This window comes from Chaetura pelagica, unplaced genomic scaffold (genome assembly GCF_000747805.2).
Source record: "Chaetura pelagica isolate M959 unplaced genomic scaffold, ChaPel_1.0 scaffold45, whole genome shotgun sequence".
NCBI lineage: Eukaryota > Metazoa > Chordata > Aves > Apodiformes > Apodidae > Chaetura > Chaetura pelagica.
Genome location: NW_009953217.1, coordinates 852,204 through 868,182, shown reverse-complemented (window position 1 = coordinate 868,182; position 15,979 = coordinate 852,204). Strand labels below are relative to the sequence as shown.

Below are 15,979 nucleotides of genomic sequence, written 5' to 3'. Positions count from 1 at the left end.
TACAGTGTGCAGTAGACTGACATATAATTATTGCTGAAAAAGAATTACAGCTCACATCACATCAGTTCTGTTGATCTCCACTGGAGCTTGGGTGGAGGAAGAGGTGGAGGGAAGAAGTCCAGCAGATATCCTCTCATCAAAAAAGTAAACCTTCAAGACTAACCAATGCCAACTCAAAAGCTTCAAGAATTCACTGAATCACAAGAGGCAAAAGCACAAATTTTCCCATTGCAGGTGATCCTCTTGTTCCATTCAACTGGTTGAAAAAAATTCTGCTCCCACCCATTCCCATCTACAGCTCTTTGATATTTATTGTTATTATGTATTTTTTTAAAAAGATCAGAGAAATTGTTCTGTAAAACACAAAGAAAGGAGCCCTACAGTGTTTTTAAACACTTGTGCAAAGAACAAAGGTACAAATGCCTGAGCATCTCCAAATCAAAAGAAATCTGCTGGTATGTTCAGCTTCCAAGACCATATTTGACATATTTTTCTCCTCCACTGTAGTCTTTTCAGAACATGCATGTTGCTTGAGGCAACAATACATGCAAAACATGAGAAATGGGAGTTGAGCTAATAGTGGGGTGGCAAACAGGAAGGGAGCTGCAGCTCTCTGTGTCCCAGAGAACAGTCCTAGCTGAGGAATCCCCAAAATCATTAACCCTTTAATGGTATCAAAAGGGAAGCAAAAGTTTCCAAGAAACAAAGGCTTGGACTATTCTCCCTTCATTTAATATTTTTCTCATTCAGGTGTACCCATCTGAGCTAACCCAGTAGCTTCCCTGCATGTTCTGTGCAGAGAAAAAGCACTTTTATTGCATAATTGCTGGGGGGCTGGTTTAGGTACCTCCCTTGAAACTAATCATACCTGGAAGCACTGAACCTGAAATCAGGCAGGTCAGACCCAGGCATCTCCCACTGTAGGCACCCAAATATCACTTACAGCATAGACATACAATTCCCACTCAAAACAGCTGATTTTATACTGTGGCAAAAGAAATTCCATGCCAGTATGCTGCTACAGTACAGAATTAATATCTGCCACAAGAAATGTGGTGCAGTATAGAGAAGACAAAAATATCCCATCTCTCATGTTACACCCTTTTTTGAAGGCTCTTAAAACAAGTAATTTTCTCTTCCTAAGTGTTGGTCAGCAGGGAGTCACAAGGTGTTATTCAATGAATAAATAACAGTTTTCATTAAGGCATTCACAGTCAACATGCTCCATACTCATCATTACCATTTTAATTTTTTTTAAATTATTGTCTACTTTTCCTTTATGGCAAGGCTTGAGAGCGACAGATGATCCATCAGCTTATCTGCTGATTTTTAATGACAGCATTTTGCATTAATTATTCCTTACTTAAATAACTCTTTTTAAAAGAGGAATAATGTATTTCCTCCTCTTGTCTCTAGAGAAATTAAACAGTACACCATTAAGAAGAGTGCTTGTCTAACAGAAGATACACCAGTCACAGATTTAGAAAACCAGTATCAATGAACACTGCCAAAGAGGGAGAGTGGAAATAGGAACCTGCATCTCCAAATACCTCTCACCACAGAGGTCACTGACTTCTAGACTTGGGGTCTCTGCACTGAAAGTTCCTAAGAGAAAAGACCAAACAACTCTTTTTGGTTGTGTAATGCTGAGCACTCCCTTGGCTAAGGAGCTAAAATGTGTTAAGTATCTGGGTGATGCAAGGCAGCCACCTTCCTGGCCACCAGTAACAGGGACATTCCCTTGGGGAAGCCTGGCAGCCTCAGTCTCACCCCAACAGTTATAGGAGCACTGTGAAATATGGTGCCAGAGACTGCAACACACCAGCCTAACAGCCTCAGCAAACACCAGGGAGGATCTGTGCTTGTCTGTCCTCAGCTCCCAGCTGCTCACAACGAAGCACAAGCTAACAACCAAAAAAGGCAGCACCTAGATGACACATGCAGAAGAGCAACCCCCAACAGCAAAGTTCTTCATGAGATCTGTAAGCTTTTGAGCCCAGTGAGTTCAAGAATTTCTGTAGAATCAAGCCTGTTTATTAATTATGACAACCAAAAAAAAGGACTTTGTGCAAGCTGTTGGCAGTTGCTTTTAAGGAAAGCTTTTTTTGCCTAAGGTTTAGCAATTTGCCTTAACAACTGCAATATTTCACAGCAAACACCCTAACAAGTATCCTGAAAAATCTGCATAGAGCAAATCGAACAGAAAGATCAAACACAACCAGTTTTCAGGCACCTGTCTGCAAGTTCCCAAAGACAGTCTGTCTAAGTTTATAAGAGAAGTGTCCTGCATTTTCAGCCAGGTGACACAGGTGATATAACTCTTCTATTACAGGCCTAGTGAGATGAGCTTTGATGTAAGGAGCTCCCTCCAACAGGGAAGCTACAATTGTCAAATGTGCTCCCCAGTATTTTGCCTTTTCCCATGGAGCTTTCCTAACTACCAGTGCTTCCTCAAGCTCTGCTTTGCCTCTGGCCTTTCTGTACTGGCACAAGCTGTCCTCTGGAGGGGTATCATCTCTACACAATTATCCTTTGCACATTGTGGAGAACCAGGGATCTTGCTAAAGTGCCGAAGTCCACTTTACAGATTCATCACATTGATGCACATGTGAGGGCTCTTAGCTTAACTGTGACTTAATATTCCCCTTGAGGAAAAAGTGAGGTTTAAAAGAAACAAACAAAAATGATATGCTGACACTGACAAAGTCATCAGCCAACTTTTTCATTTTACAAGACTGTATAATTTTTTAAGTGATAAACTTTAAAAGGTGAGGAATATCAAATGCAAATTGAATGAAAAATTCTAACTAAAGCAAAAAATAATTGATGCAAGGTTAATGCTGGGATCTTTTATAATGTATTTGGCACAGAGGATTCAAATAAATCAAAGTAGCAAACTTAATATTTGCCTGTCTAGCAACCGCACCTCCTAACAATAAAATGAGTTTAAATTTTGGCTAAATGCCTAATAAATGAGTTGTTAGCTTTTGTAATTTAATGCACTGGCTGTTAAGTAAGCAAGTCAACACATCATCAATGGAATTCAAATGTGTGCAGTAGGCTCTGCTACAAGTCAACTCATAAATTAGTAAAATTGGGAATTAATCATACCTCAGACACCAGCTCCCCGATTTCCCATTCATTCAATAATCTTTTCCAGTCTATTGTATCAAAGAAGAATCCAATTACGGTACCTAAACCTCTGTGTACAATTGCCAGAAATAAATTCCTTAGCAACACTTCCAATATACTCAGAAAGGTTTCTTGAGCTACAGGTTTCAGTTTCTCATTTCCACAGTATTTCCAGGTGTGACACACTGATGCCTCATTACATACAACATGGCTTACCATCACAACTTGTATTTTCCTCATACTGTTGTCTCCAATGGCTGCCTCTGAGTACCCCCTTTGTCATTGTATCTGGTAGCAACAGAACCGAGGTGGCTATTTCAAGTATGTGCTCAAGTGGCACCCTACATAAAGGCACTCTTCTGAATCTAGACTTCAGTTTGACAAAATAATCGGGTTTTAATCTGGGACTCTATAATAAGTACAATATTTACAGAAGAATCAGATAATGCTTTTGAGGCATAATGGTTCTGATCATGTCTTCTCCCTCCAAGGCTGACTGAAACTTTCCCATCAGTAAGGTGATGTCAGATATCTAAAGCTGCTGCACAGATACCTAAACATGTGCAGACTCCACATCTATAAGATTAACTAGGACTAAGAACTGTGCTTCCTGGCTATTCAGAGCAGCATACACAAAAGAAAAAGCCTTTTCAAGTTTAAGTTACCAAGGGAGGAAAAAAGGATTATTCAATTATATAAATAAAATTAAAAATCCAACACACAACCATTTTTTTCCCTTGAGTAAGAACATCTGTTATGAGAAGGATGAGTCCAGCAGCCACACTCACTTGGGCTCTATCAGTCAGTCTTAAGTTATCAGTTAAGCATGGCTGGAATGTGCATGCATATTTCTGTAAAGCTTCAGAAATGTTCCAGAGCTGCACAGATTTTTGTCATGGACCTCCTGTGGTAACTCACACAAAATCATCCACAGGACCATTAAAACCTACTGCTTAAGAAATAACAAGCAGTAAACCAGCAGAGACCCAGAAAGGCCTGTTGACTCTTGAATTTGTCATCACTCCCTTTGGCATCCAATATGGAAAAAGCATCCAGGCACCAATGGATGAATGACTATGTGAACAGTCATTTACTCAACAGCACATATTTGAAATTTGCTCCCAGGCAGTCCTAATTATGCAGACTACCCTACCCTGAAATTAAACTTTCCCAACTGTTACATCAATATTAAGATTCACATCTAGGAATGATATACCCAAAATGAAGCTAATTAGGTCAAATTAAAAAACACGATTCATTTTGGAATTATTTTACTCATCTTTCAAAAGAAATGACATTCAGAATAAGCTTTGGATCTGGTTCTGTGGATCACACTTGTGAAGAGTTTATTTAAGACACTTTGTCTCACAGTTAAGAAGTGGTTTCTATTTTCCTTATGCCACCTAAACTTCCAATTCAGAAAAACAAGCTCAAAATTGAAAGGACTTGAAATATAAGATAAAAAATTGCCTTTCAAACCACTTTGAGAAGTAGAAACCAGACTTCTGCAAGGAAGTCTCCAGCCACAAACCCAGCTGACAAGCAACTGCCTGAGCTATCAAGCAAGTTGACCAAGGAATAAGAATTTGCTTTTTTGAGCCGAAGATCAAAACTGGACATGAACATGACCAGGTGGTCAAACTTGCGTATTCATTTTCTCATGATAAATCTGCTATTTGACAGCATTTTCTTCCCTTTTCTATCAAAACAGTAGAAGATGGAATGTATTGAGTGACTTGCTACTTCTCAGCACACATTCTCCTATATTCAAGGAATTTTCTCTTTTCCTCAGTCTGCGTCTTTTACCTCCTTGCTCAGCAAGATACACTCCTCATGGCCCAAGTTTGATGCTTCTCATATATCATACCTGTCCTGTACAAAGACAGTTTATAATCAGAGGCTGTTGTACTTAGCAGGGTAGTTGAATTATTTTTTTATGCTTAACCAAACCGGCTAAGCAAGATGCAACTCTCAGAAGATAAAAGAAATGCTTTTCTAATTCACTATATGTCAATTTTCAGCACATTCCTCTGGATTTACACAGTTTTCTTCTAGTTTGGCAAGTTAGGAGAACTTTTGATAAAGTTCATTTTCTAAATAATTTTCCTGCCTCCATTTGTATTGCATCATCTTACTCCAATGAACATGGGTGAAAACTATTGAGTTCTTCCAACAGGACATTCCTCATTTTTCAAGTTTTCAAGACAAGGGGTTATTGACCTTGTTGAGGGGTTCTCTGCTGACCTGCAGAACAGGTTTTTCCAACTACCAAAGGTACATTTTTTTCAAAAATATATCCTTGGGTCATAATAGAGATACCAAACCAGCACAACAAGGATGGAGTAAGAAAAGTTACTAAGTCGTTACCTTCTTGGACTGATGAACTGGGACCAGGAAGCAATTATCTGGACTACCAGTCGGTAATCCTTCTGACCCATCTCTACTGGAGTCTTTACCAAAGCAGCAGTGAGCCCAACTAAAAAAGAAGAAGAAACAGCCATCCAAAAGAGCTGGCTGGCCAGGAAAGTATTCATGTAGTTTCCAGGATATTAGGCTCCCAATAGGAGATGGACAATTTCATTGTTCTCAGCCTTGAATTTAAAAATATTTGAAAAACCCAAACCCTCCAGAAATTATACTTATTTGATCCTAGAACCACAGCTTTCTACAATAAGTTGTCCCTCCTACTGTTGTTAATTGGTCTTTTTTTTTTTTTTTTTTTTTTTTTTATCCTCTCTAAGCTAGTGTGAGGTGCCAGTGCTTTTATCTTAAAGAAATGTTTCCAAGCAGGCTTGGGTTCCTTTATTTAAAAAAAAAAAAAAAAAAAAGAAATACATGTAAAGAATAAAGGTAGTTAGACTCTTATAACTCAAGCTTTCTTTGTGAATCTATTGAGTCATTTATGTTTGAAAACGTGTGTGGATGCCTCTCACTGAAACACTCTTTACACAAAGCAGAACAGACTTCATCACTCATAATGGAGGTCACAACCTTAAAACTGATGTATTAAAGATAAAATCCTCTTTATCAACTGCTCAAGACACAGCACTGTCTTAGGGTCTGGCCAAAGGCCAGGGAATGATCTCATACAGAATCTATAGGCTATGCACACTCTACTTGCAAAGCACATTTCTTTGCCCATGACACCTGTGACCTAAGGAAAGCAGCAAGTGCCTAAGAATGGGAGGGAGACACCCAAGCCAGAACACTGCACCACATAGTCTGTGACTTCTTCCCACACCTTAAGCTCCTCTATTTTTTAATTCAAAACCTTCCTTTTCAAAGTAGCTGAAGCAGAGCTTCCAGGAAGTATGGCTTTCATGGTGGAAAGAGGCCCTAAGGAAGTCTGACTACTTTACCTACATCAGACTAGTCTGGCAGGGGGCGACAGCCACCAGCTTGCCCTTCCCCATCTCCCCAGCTTTTTTCCTCTGCTCTTCTCTGTTCTTTTCTGTCTGCTTTATACATCTTGTGCTTCTTTGCTGCCTCTGCTCCTCTCACTCATTCACTTTAGTGCTATGTGAACTTAATGGCATCCAGCCTGCTGCCTTTGCATGGGCCTAAAATAAGACAGAGCAAGGCTGTCTGTACCAGTTACTGCTCTTTTGTGTAAAGCAACACATGCAATTGATCTTCTGTCAGCCAACTGTTGTTGCTGGTGGCACTTTACATGCTCAGTGTCCTGGGGCCAAGCAAGTTCCTTTGGCAATAAACACATCAGTGTTTCACTGCATGTTCTGATGCTTTCCTCAGTGTGGTTAACAGCAAACTGCTGTGTGCTACAGCAGGTTGCAGCCACGGATCTTTATAGGCTTATTTATCTTAGAGAAGCAACCAAAGTCCTCGTTCTAGCTTCAGCACACCCTGTGCTGTCCCCACTAAGAGCACAGACACTACAGGTACAACCACGCTGCATCCTCCTCTGCCAGGCCAAGTCACTGCAGCAAATCAGTTCATCAAACAACCAGGACCACAGCAGGCTCTGTTCAGGAGGCAGTGGGAATGTCTGCCCACTCTGCTGTTTCTTGATGGCATATGAGCTTGGAGGCTACACAGGAATGAGTATGTCACTCTGGAGCCGCGTGGTGGTGAATTCCATGCAGAAACACCTCCAAAAACTTGTGAGAGCGTGCTCAAAACTGGCAGAGCCAGTGCTCAGTACAGCCAGGAAGCCTGACAGCACCCAGGGGGTTTCCAGGTGGAGTGTTTGCTGATTGCCTGCGGTGAAGTGGGGACTGGAATATGTAGTGAGGAAGTATGAGAGTCTCAAAGCTGTCTGACAAAGTGAGGAAGGAGAGGAGTGAATCTTAGCTTTTATATTTGAGACATACCAGTAACTTGAAAAACAAAATCAACTGATAGATCTTTGCTCAGTTTATCACCAACTCCAACATCACGTATTTTCAGTAAGTATATGCACATATCTTAAATGGCAGCCAACTTCACATCTTCTTTTGACAGATATTTCTGGTTCAAAGGGTATTCCCAAGCACAGAAAAAAGTGAACAATTTTAAAACAGGAGGATCTGTTTGCATACCTATAAATACATGAAATAACTGCTTTCACTGATTTAAAGATATACACACACACGCACTAAAATTACAATCTTAAAGTAATTTAAACTATTTTAATTCTGTAAACACCTCGTAAAATTGTAAAGAAATTGAATTATCATTATAGAATCTTTATTTTTTTATTCAAGTTCAAAGATAGTTGATGTCAAATGACAGACACCCAACCTAGTCTGTATCAATTAAAAAAAATATACAAATTTCCAGGCAACAGAATAAATACTTCTGTGGACACTTGAAAAAAATCCTTCTGAATATTTCACCCTTCCTGCTTCTGCATTCTGAGTATCTCTCATGCAATTTTAATATATGCAGTGATGGATATCCTGACAGATGGAAGCTGTATTACAGACATGGAGATAAAATAATCCCTAAGTGAGAAGAACCACTTTGGTCTCAATAACACTTTACTCAGCACTGCAGGTAAAATCAATTTCATTAAATTTTCTAGTTAGCATAAATAATATATTAGCATAAAGATAAGCCTTCTGATTAAACTACTAGTTTGTCAGAGAATCAGACTCTCCTCACCTGGGTAATAATCCAATATAATCTAACAACAATTTCCTGTGCAAGGAAAATGACCTCTTCATGTACTCTCTTTCAAAGCAGAGTTGCAACTCTTGTGGCTAAGGTTTTGTGTTTGTGCCATCTCATCTCTCCTGAACCAAAGGCCAGGTCACAATAAGGTTTTGTTTTTCAGCTTCCCAGCGAGGAGACACCGAGCACCATGAAATATGTTGCATTGCGGGGCTTTTCACAGGCGACCATGGAAACCCAGTTCCAGCTCAGCAATGATTTACAATAACCTAATCCTATAAAATGCTACATCACTCTGGCAATGGTCCTGAAATCCCATTCCTCTGGATATCAGCACTGAGTTAGGAGGTACCGTAACTTGCCAAAGACGGACCATGCTCTTAGGGCATCTTTCCAAGTCCTCTTGCCCTAGTCCTGCTGCAGACTAATTTGTGGCATGTCCCTGAGATGCTTCCAGAGAACTGAGAGGTGCAAAGGACAGAACTGCAAGGCTCAATCCATTTTTTGGCAAATTCAATGGAAAAGACCTTCATGATCTTTATAAAAATAGGATCTGTTTTCTAGAAACCATGAAGGATTTGTGTCTGGTTGACTCTCAAATGCTGGCCTTGTATTTTAAAAGTATTTTTTTGCTATAATTCAACACTTAGCCCTACACCACAGGCTGAAGTCCTAGTCCTTGACCAACACAGCTCTTCCGGATGAGAGGCTGGAAGCACTCGATTTTTATCTAAGCTACTAGCCTTGACCTCCACTATTCTTTGCAAGATGCACTCTGCACTCAATGCAGAAATCCATAAAGATCCTTTCCTATGGAATGGAAGTGCCCAAGGAGAGAATATGAGGGAGAATATATGCAGATGGAAACAATCAGTCTCCTTACTCAGAGGTACCTAAGTTTTTGGAAATTGCAGCAATAAGGGCAAAACAAGACACCACACAGATCAGGATAGATGTGTGCATATATACTCCTGTGTGTGTATTTGAAAATAAATCTCTTCCTTTCAAACTCTTTGTTCAACTACATCATCAAAAAGAAGGTTTAAATACAAGCTTACAGGACAACTAAAGAGGTGAATTTATGAATGTATTCTTAACAAAACACACTCTGGAAAGCTTTAATCTATGAATTGTGACAACCTTGGACAAAATGGATTTTTAATAGAATATAATGTAAACTGCCTGAAACATTGTGATAAGGAATTCTTTTATAAGTAATGCACAGAAAAAGCATGATGCACTCTGCATGAAAGGAGGAAAGGTCTTAATTTAAAGCTTTTTAATGAACACTCAATTTGTGCAGGGAAATGTGAGAAATGGAGATGAAAAACTCATGATAACGATAACACTGCAGAGGGGAGAAGGAGGAAGATTAGAAAAGTAAGCAAATTTGAAAAGGCTCCAGCTGATAACACTGGCTAAAAGGCATGCAGACTGTATTAGAACATGTCACAGTCCAAAGCCACTGTTCTCCTTGCAGGCAATGTCTGTTCATGGCTCTTATCAGAGCTGCACACTGGGGAGGAAGGAGCAACTGAAGCACAAAGCAGTGGAGACCAGATCCCTCTGTGAGCTAAGGGCAAGGAGGATAGTCAGAGGTTTCACCAAATGCAGCTGTGACTTGCTGGACTTTCTCACTTTCATGGAAGCTCCCAGAGCTATGCCAGCCCAGCTGGCTTGCTGGGCTGCCAGGGCTCTCCACCTCTGTGCAAAGCCCAAGGGAGGTTGCAAAACCCTAGCAAACTCAGCCATCTCCTCTACTGCCAGGATAAAGCTGGGCAAGTCAGCAGAACTGAAATCACTTCCAAGAGAGAGAAAAAATGTCTCCCTCAGGCTAGATAAAATTCTGTTTACTAATAGCTTCTGCTCTGCAGTAAGAGAGATTCATCCTGCACTCTCACACATACATAAACTGCCTTTAATGAAGCTCCTGGAATTACTAAAAGGAGGAACAGATGAATCAGGTCTAGTGACAGTTCTGCCACATTGACCTTAACAGATGCAAGTTCAGATCTCTGTTCATTTCAATGAAAAGCAGGACCCCCCAAAACACTTCACATTCTTCAAAAGAAACAAGAGGGCCACCATTATGACCAAAAAGACAAATTAAAGAAAATATCAAAGTTAAATATTTACTTTAAGCGCTACAATATTTGCAAATCTGGAAACGATCTCTCAGCAGTTTCTATTTGCATTCTTTAATTAATCCAAAAATATTAAACTAATCTCACAAAGGAAAGGGTCAAAGTAGTAATTAACTTGAGATTCATTGCTTTTGTGCAATTTAACAGTTCAACACAAAGCAAAAATCAGTTTTAATAAAAACTAAGTTACTGTGACAGGTATAATTTCATGGATTAGTGAAACCACGAACAAGGCAGTAAATTTCAGCATTCATCCTAATTTTTGTCTAACTTTAAAAATAGTTGCTTTGTTTCAATAGAGAGATTCCTCTGTAAGACCAAATGGTTAGTTTTCCTCTAACCTCAGCATTTCACTTTCAAATTGATGGTTTTCCACCATGCTTTGAACAGAACAGAGGTCACAGCTGTTTTAGCAAAAAAACCTGACTGCAACATTCAGCAGAGAGCAGATACTGCACAGCCACCCAGATCACCTGCCTGAGCTAATTCAGGCTGAGATTTCACTGCTGGCACCACCATGTGTCATGGGGCAGCTCCAGAATAAGTGCAACAGTTCCCCCCCGAGCCAGGGTCTGCTGCCTGAGCTCTTCCTCCACCAAAGGGATTCACTGACTTCTTCAACAGCTTTTGGAAGAACTGGGAAATCTAGCTGAAAGACATAGGATTTGGAGACAAAGTATACAGAGCCAAATCCAGCTGCTGAGGCTCTGCTTTATCAGTGCAGTAGCCCATGACACCCCAGCAAAATAATGATGGAATCAGGCTTGAATTTTTTTTTTAATTGGGAAGGAAGTGCATGAAGCAGCTAATGAACTGAAAGGTTTGCCTGTCATTTCATGCCAGAAAGCTCTGGAGCTCTGAGACACTAAGTGGGGAGTCACCTCCCCTCATTTTATGCCTTAACGATGCAAATGTCTGTCCCACTCAGCCACCTCCACACTCTGCACCTTTACTGGAGAGAAAAGAGCCGCTTTGTGCTTGCTATTCATCAGGCTTGTTTTACACAGTCAAGAGGACTGTCCCCTGTTGCTAAAAACCAAACCCATGGGTGAACAGCTGTCACTCTCAACACTTGTATCACTGGTACCCAGAGCTAGATAGGATTCATTTGTTCCTCAAATGCAGCTTCAAAAACTAAACAGAGTAGAAACTCTTTTTGCACTCCAGTTCTCTGGCAATGATCTTCCTAGGTCTAAACAACTGCTTAACAACCATTCTTCTTCCTTCCAGAAGCTTTCAGAAGAAGATGGATGCAAAAGACTCCTCAAATAACAATTTTGACATACAGTTTTGTGATTTCCTAATTATGACACAATTTCAATCTAAATTTATGCACAGCATACTTAAAGTGTAGAGTAACTGCATGATAATGGCAAGTAATTGCTTGTAATGTAAAATATATAATTCTGACTAACAATGTAAATTTCTCATTACCTTTGATATAGCTTGTGGGAGCATTACCAGAGCAAACATACACAGCATTCAGGAGACAGTTCATAGACACTCATAGGTGCCCTGCAGCAATAATGAATGACACTTAATAGCTATTACTTTCATAGCTTTTCAAGTAAAGAAGCGAGAATTGTCCTATATTGCTCTCAATTATTCTTCATATTTCTCTATTTTAAACAATTTCTTTCTGTTGGCTCTTTGGCAACAGGAATTCTGCTGCTGCCCTTAAGGTGCATGAGAAGCAAACCTGAGCCAGGACTAGTTGGCTGCCTCCAGTTTAATTAGATCATCTACTTCCAAAACTCAAAAATTAAACAAAACTCAAAAAGCTCTCACCAATGCTTTTCCAATGAGAAGGAAAAGGAAAAAATACTGCTATTAAAAGAGCAATACAACCCATTAAAGAAGCTATTTTATGTCTTCCACTGCATTTGACAAGAGTTGTTACCTGTTCTCTGCGCTGGGGTCGTTGTGCGCGCAGGTGATGGTGGCAGTGCTCCTCGCGCTGTCCGTCTCCTCCTGAACACCCCACTGGTCTGCATCACTGACTCTGATGTCCAGGATCTTCACACCTGGGGCTGTCCTAATCCTGTTGGGGAACAGCAAGGTTGCCTTAGTTACAGATCTCCTATAAATAAATCCAGAGGAGGTGAACAAGGAAGATGAAAGGAAATATTCCCTTTTCCATTAGTAATAAACTGATACATTGGAACTGTAAGCCACTCTGCTTTAAAAATACAAAACAGGTCCAATCATTTTAAGGAGATGAAGTGTGAGTTTCATTATGAGCAAAGCCAGTTAATTTTCAGCTTGAGCAATGTGAATAGAATAAGAATGTTTTCTGCTTCAGTGGCACCAGTTTGATATAAATGAAACAGATGTGACAAAGCATAAGTTGATTTAATTTGTTCTATCTGTCCTGCAGTGTAAGATGGAGAATGAGAGCACTGTGATAAAAAAAAATACAGCCTCCTCCTTGCAAACTTTTGGGAGCAAGGTGCCTTTTAATGTTTAGACAATCTGGAAATCTGCATGGAAAAAGTGTGCTTCATTGCTCGAAGACCATAATGCAGGAAGGGAATGGAAGGAATATGTTATCCTAAATCCAGAACTGAGGGATGAAAATATTTAAGTTATTGTATTGGGATCTATCAAAGTGGTCATGTCAAACTCTTGCAGCTGAAAATAATATGATGCTGACATTTAAAACCTTGATTTCCTAAGCTTGCGTAAAGCAGTTTGGTAATTGGTAAATGCCACCATCCTTTGGCTTAAAAAAATTTCCTAAAAAGAAATCCATGCTCCAGTGGAGCCCAGTGTTAGGAACAGATTGCAAAGGAACAGGGAACAAACTGCTTTTAATAGCAGGGACTTCATTTGTGCAGCTTGACTCCTGAAACAAGTCTCGGATTTCAACAGGAGTTCTGCAAATATGCCTGGAGAACAATTAGGCAGGATGCAACTGCGGGAGTGCCATGTTCACCACTACTGAGACTTAATTAATTAAATGCAAAGCCAAGAGAGATCTCTTAGTTGTATGATAGAATGAAACAGCACTGCTGAGGCTTGAAGCATTACTTAACAGTGAATTGTAATGGATTTGCCCCAGTGCCTCATGGCCATTGATGATCACATTACACTACTAAGAATTTCCTTTAACTTCTAGCTGAGTTCATGGATTTGGATCAAAGTAGCTTCAAGACTCAATGGGTGATCTTTTCCTCTGAGAAGGAATTGATTCATCCTGCTTTTATAATATAATTTTTGCCTGTAAGGCTTTACTGACTTGATGGGCCAAATCCATGCCTGGCATAACCAAGCTGATGAAAAATGTTACCTTCAAGGGCAGAATTTTACTTGATATTTTTCTAATTGTCTCCTTTGTGGTTTTCCACAGACATATCTCCAAACAACACGCCTCAAATGTTATGAGCCCTTTCCTATCGTCTTCTTTTTTTTTTTTTTTCAGAGGAACATTCATTTATCCTGTAGTAATTACACTGGACTGAATCATTCCTGCAAGACACCTACATGGCTTCATTTCAGACAGACTTGCAATTTACATGAGCTAGAGAATTAGGCCTTCAGCAACAGACTCTTTTTTTTTTTTTTTCTTAAGACTTAGTCAACCACTCCTGAAAAAAATCATTAGGGCCTGACCAAAAAAAAAAAAACCAAAAAAAACCCCCACACAACAATCACCATGACCACTTTTTAAATTTTCTCTTTCCCAGCCAAAATTATATTTTTTAACAAGTCTGCCCCCCCATCACCCCCTCAATTTCTCATGCTTTTTCTTGACAACATGTCTGGTAACCTCTAACCCAACTTCCCACCCAAGTCAAAGCCCTAGTTAATTAATTACTAATTGAAGGGCAGATGACGCTAGGGGGGAAGACAGGTCGAGCAGGGACATGAAAGGACAGCTGGATTTCACCCATGATTTCAGGATTCATCAGCCTTTTTCCATCTGTCAGAAGCTTGCTGTGTCCTCCCACACAGCTTTCGCACTACAGATATCTTCACTCTGCAGCATTTACTTTCATCTACTTGGATTCAAATCTAGCAGGCCAGTTTATCCCAACAAGGATGGAAAGCAACACGGTACAATTCCCTGCCACACCTGAGCAGACATTAACCTTGCAGGACCAGTGTGCAGCTCCCTTCTTTATGGAAGCTGAAGCTGTTGCTTCTCTTGACCTCCATCAGTGGCCCCCACAGACTATAGGGGTAAGAAGAGCCTAAATATCCACATTTATCTCCATGCTTGGCTATTCAAATCTCCCCAAACACTGGCATCCCTCTTGGGCCAACCATTCAGTCATGTCTGCCTCCCTCAGCTGGGGAGCTTTGCTGGTTCCTGTCTCATCTCTGAATACAGCTGCAAGATGCTTTCTGCCTGTCTGGACAGCAGATGAAACTTTCCCGATGCTGGTCCTGTTGGCTCACCACTTGGCTCCTCCTTCAGGGCACTGTCCCTTAACAGGTCTTCTGGGTTTTGGCAGTGCTGTCTTGTTGACTGTGCCTACAGCTTTCACTTGCTGCATAGCTACTGTCTTGCTGGGTTAGCATCAAGTGAACATCGCACACTCCACTCCCCTGCTACATTTTCCAAAAATGTCTCAGAACGCTGCATTTTAGGAAAATTTCCAGTCTAATCCTCTGCAATGCATCTGCTCTAGTGGGCTGAGACAAGATGTCATTTTGCATTTTTGGATATCAGTAGAGCCAGGAAGGTTGAAAGAAGGAAGAAACTGAATTCAGTTTCTCACTTAGGAAAAGTCAAGAAATTCAAATTAAAGCAGCCTACATATGGGTGGTTTGAGCCTGCTATTCTTCAGATAAGTGATTCATATCTTCAAATCTGCCCTCAAACTCCATAGGCTCAAAAATAGTTCTAAGTGTTGGGGACTGAGGCTTTGAAAAAAGAATAAGAAACTCCTACCAGAGCTGACATGAACTGGAGAAAGGATAGTGAATGGCTCCTGCACAAGCCCAAGCACTGGATTTATTGCCCTTCTCTGTGCCAGGCTTCAATTATAAGCTTGGGTGGATCATTTAGTTTTCTTATACCTCTCTTCCCCACAAAGAAAATGCTAGGAAGTGCAGTTCTTCCAACTCCAAGGGAGCTGTAAGGATAAATAGAATTGCTTGAGAAAAATCTGATGTCCTTTACATTTACTACCTGCCAAAAAGTCTGCCATCTCCGGGCTGGAAAGCATGGAAATGATCTACTGGAGTATTTCACAGAAGCATGACCAAAGAAGTAACTGTTACCACTAAGATGGCTTAATTCCTTTTTTATAAAGATAAATGTAAATTGAACAAAATAAAAAAGAGAACAAAGAAATAAAACCTGGGAGCCAAATGGAGATTTGGTAAAACTGACAATTAATTTCAATTAAATCCTTGCTTTCTGAAAAGCAGAATTTTCAGACATCAAACTGTCTTGTTAAAAAGCACTTTCTCACGTTTAAAGCGTTACAACTTCTGTGGCATTTTGATAATGCAATTAGCAGAGCTGTAAATGAGGCAGAGGGACACTGAGTGAGCTCACCAGACCTTAGCCTGCAACAGGACCCCCACGTTCCAGCCTCTATCCACAATGGAGTGATTACCATTGATTCACGATACTCTCT

The 15,979-nt window shown here is 40.2% G+C and overlaps 1 protein-coding gene across 1 annotated transcript in view; it reads right to left on the bottom strand.

The window, feature by feature from the left end:
* The window catches only part of TMEM132B (transmembrane protein 132B), a 234,110-nt gene that overhangs the window by 106,693 nt on the left and 111,438 nt on the right, over positions 1-15,979 (bottom strand). The window contains exon 3 of the mRNA XM_009997682.1: positions 12,289-12,429. Within this exon, the coding sequence (XP_009995984.1) occupies positions 12,289-12,429 (141 nt within the window). The remainder of the gene's footprint in view (positions 1-12,288; positions 12,430-15,979) is intronic.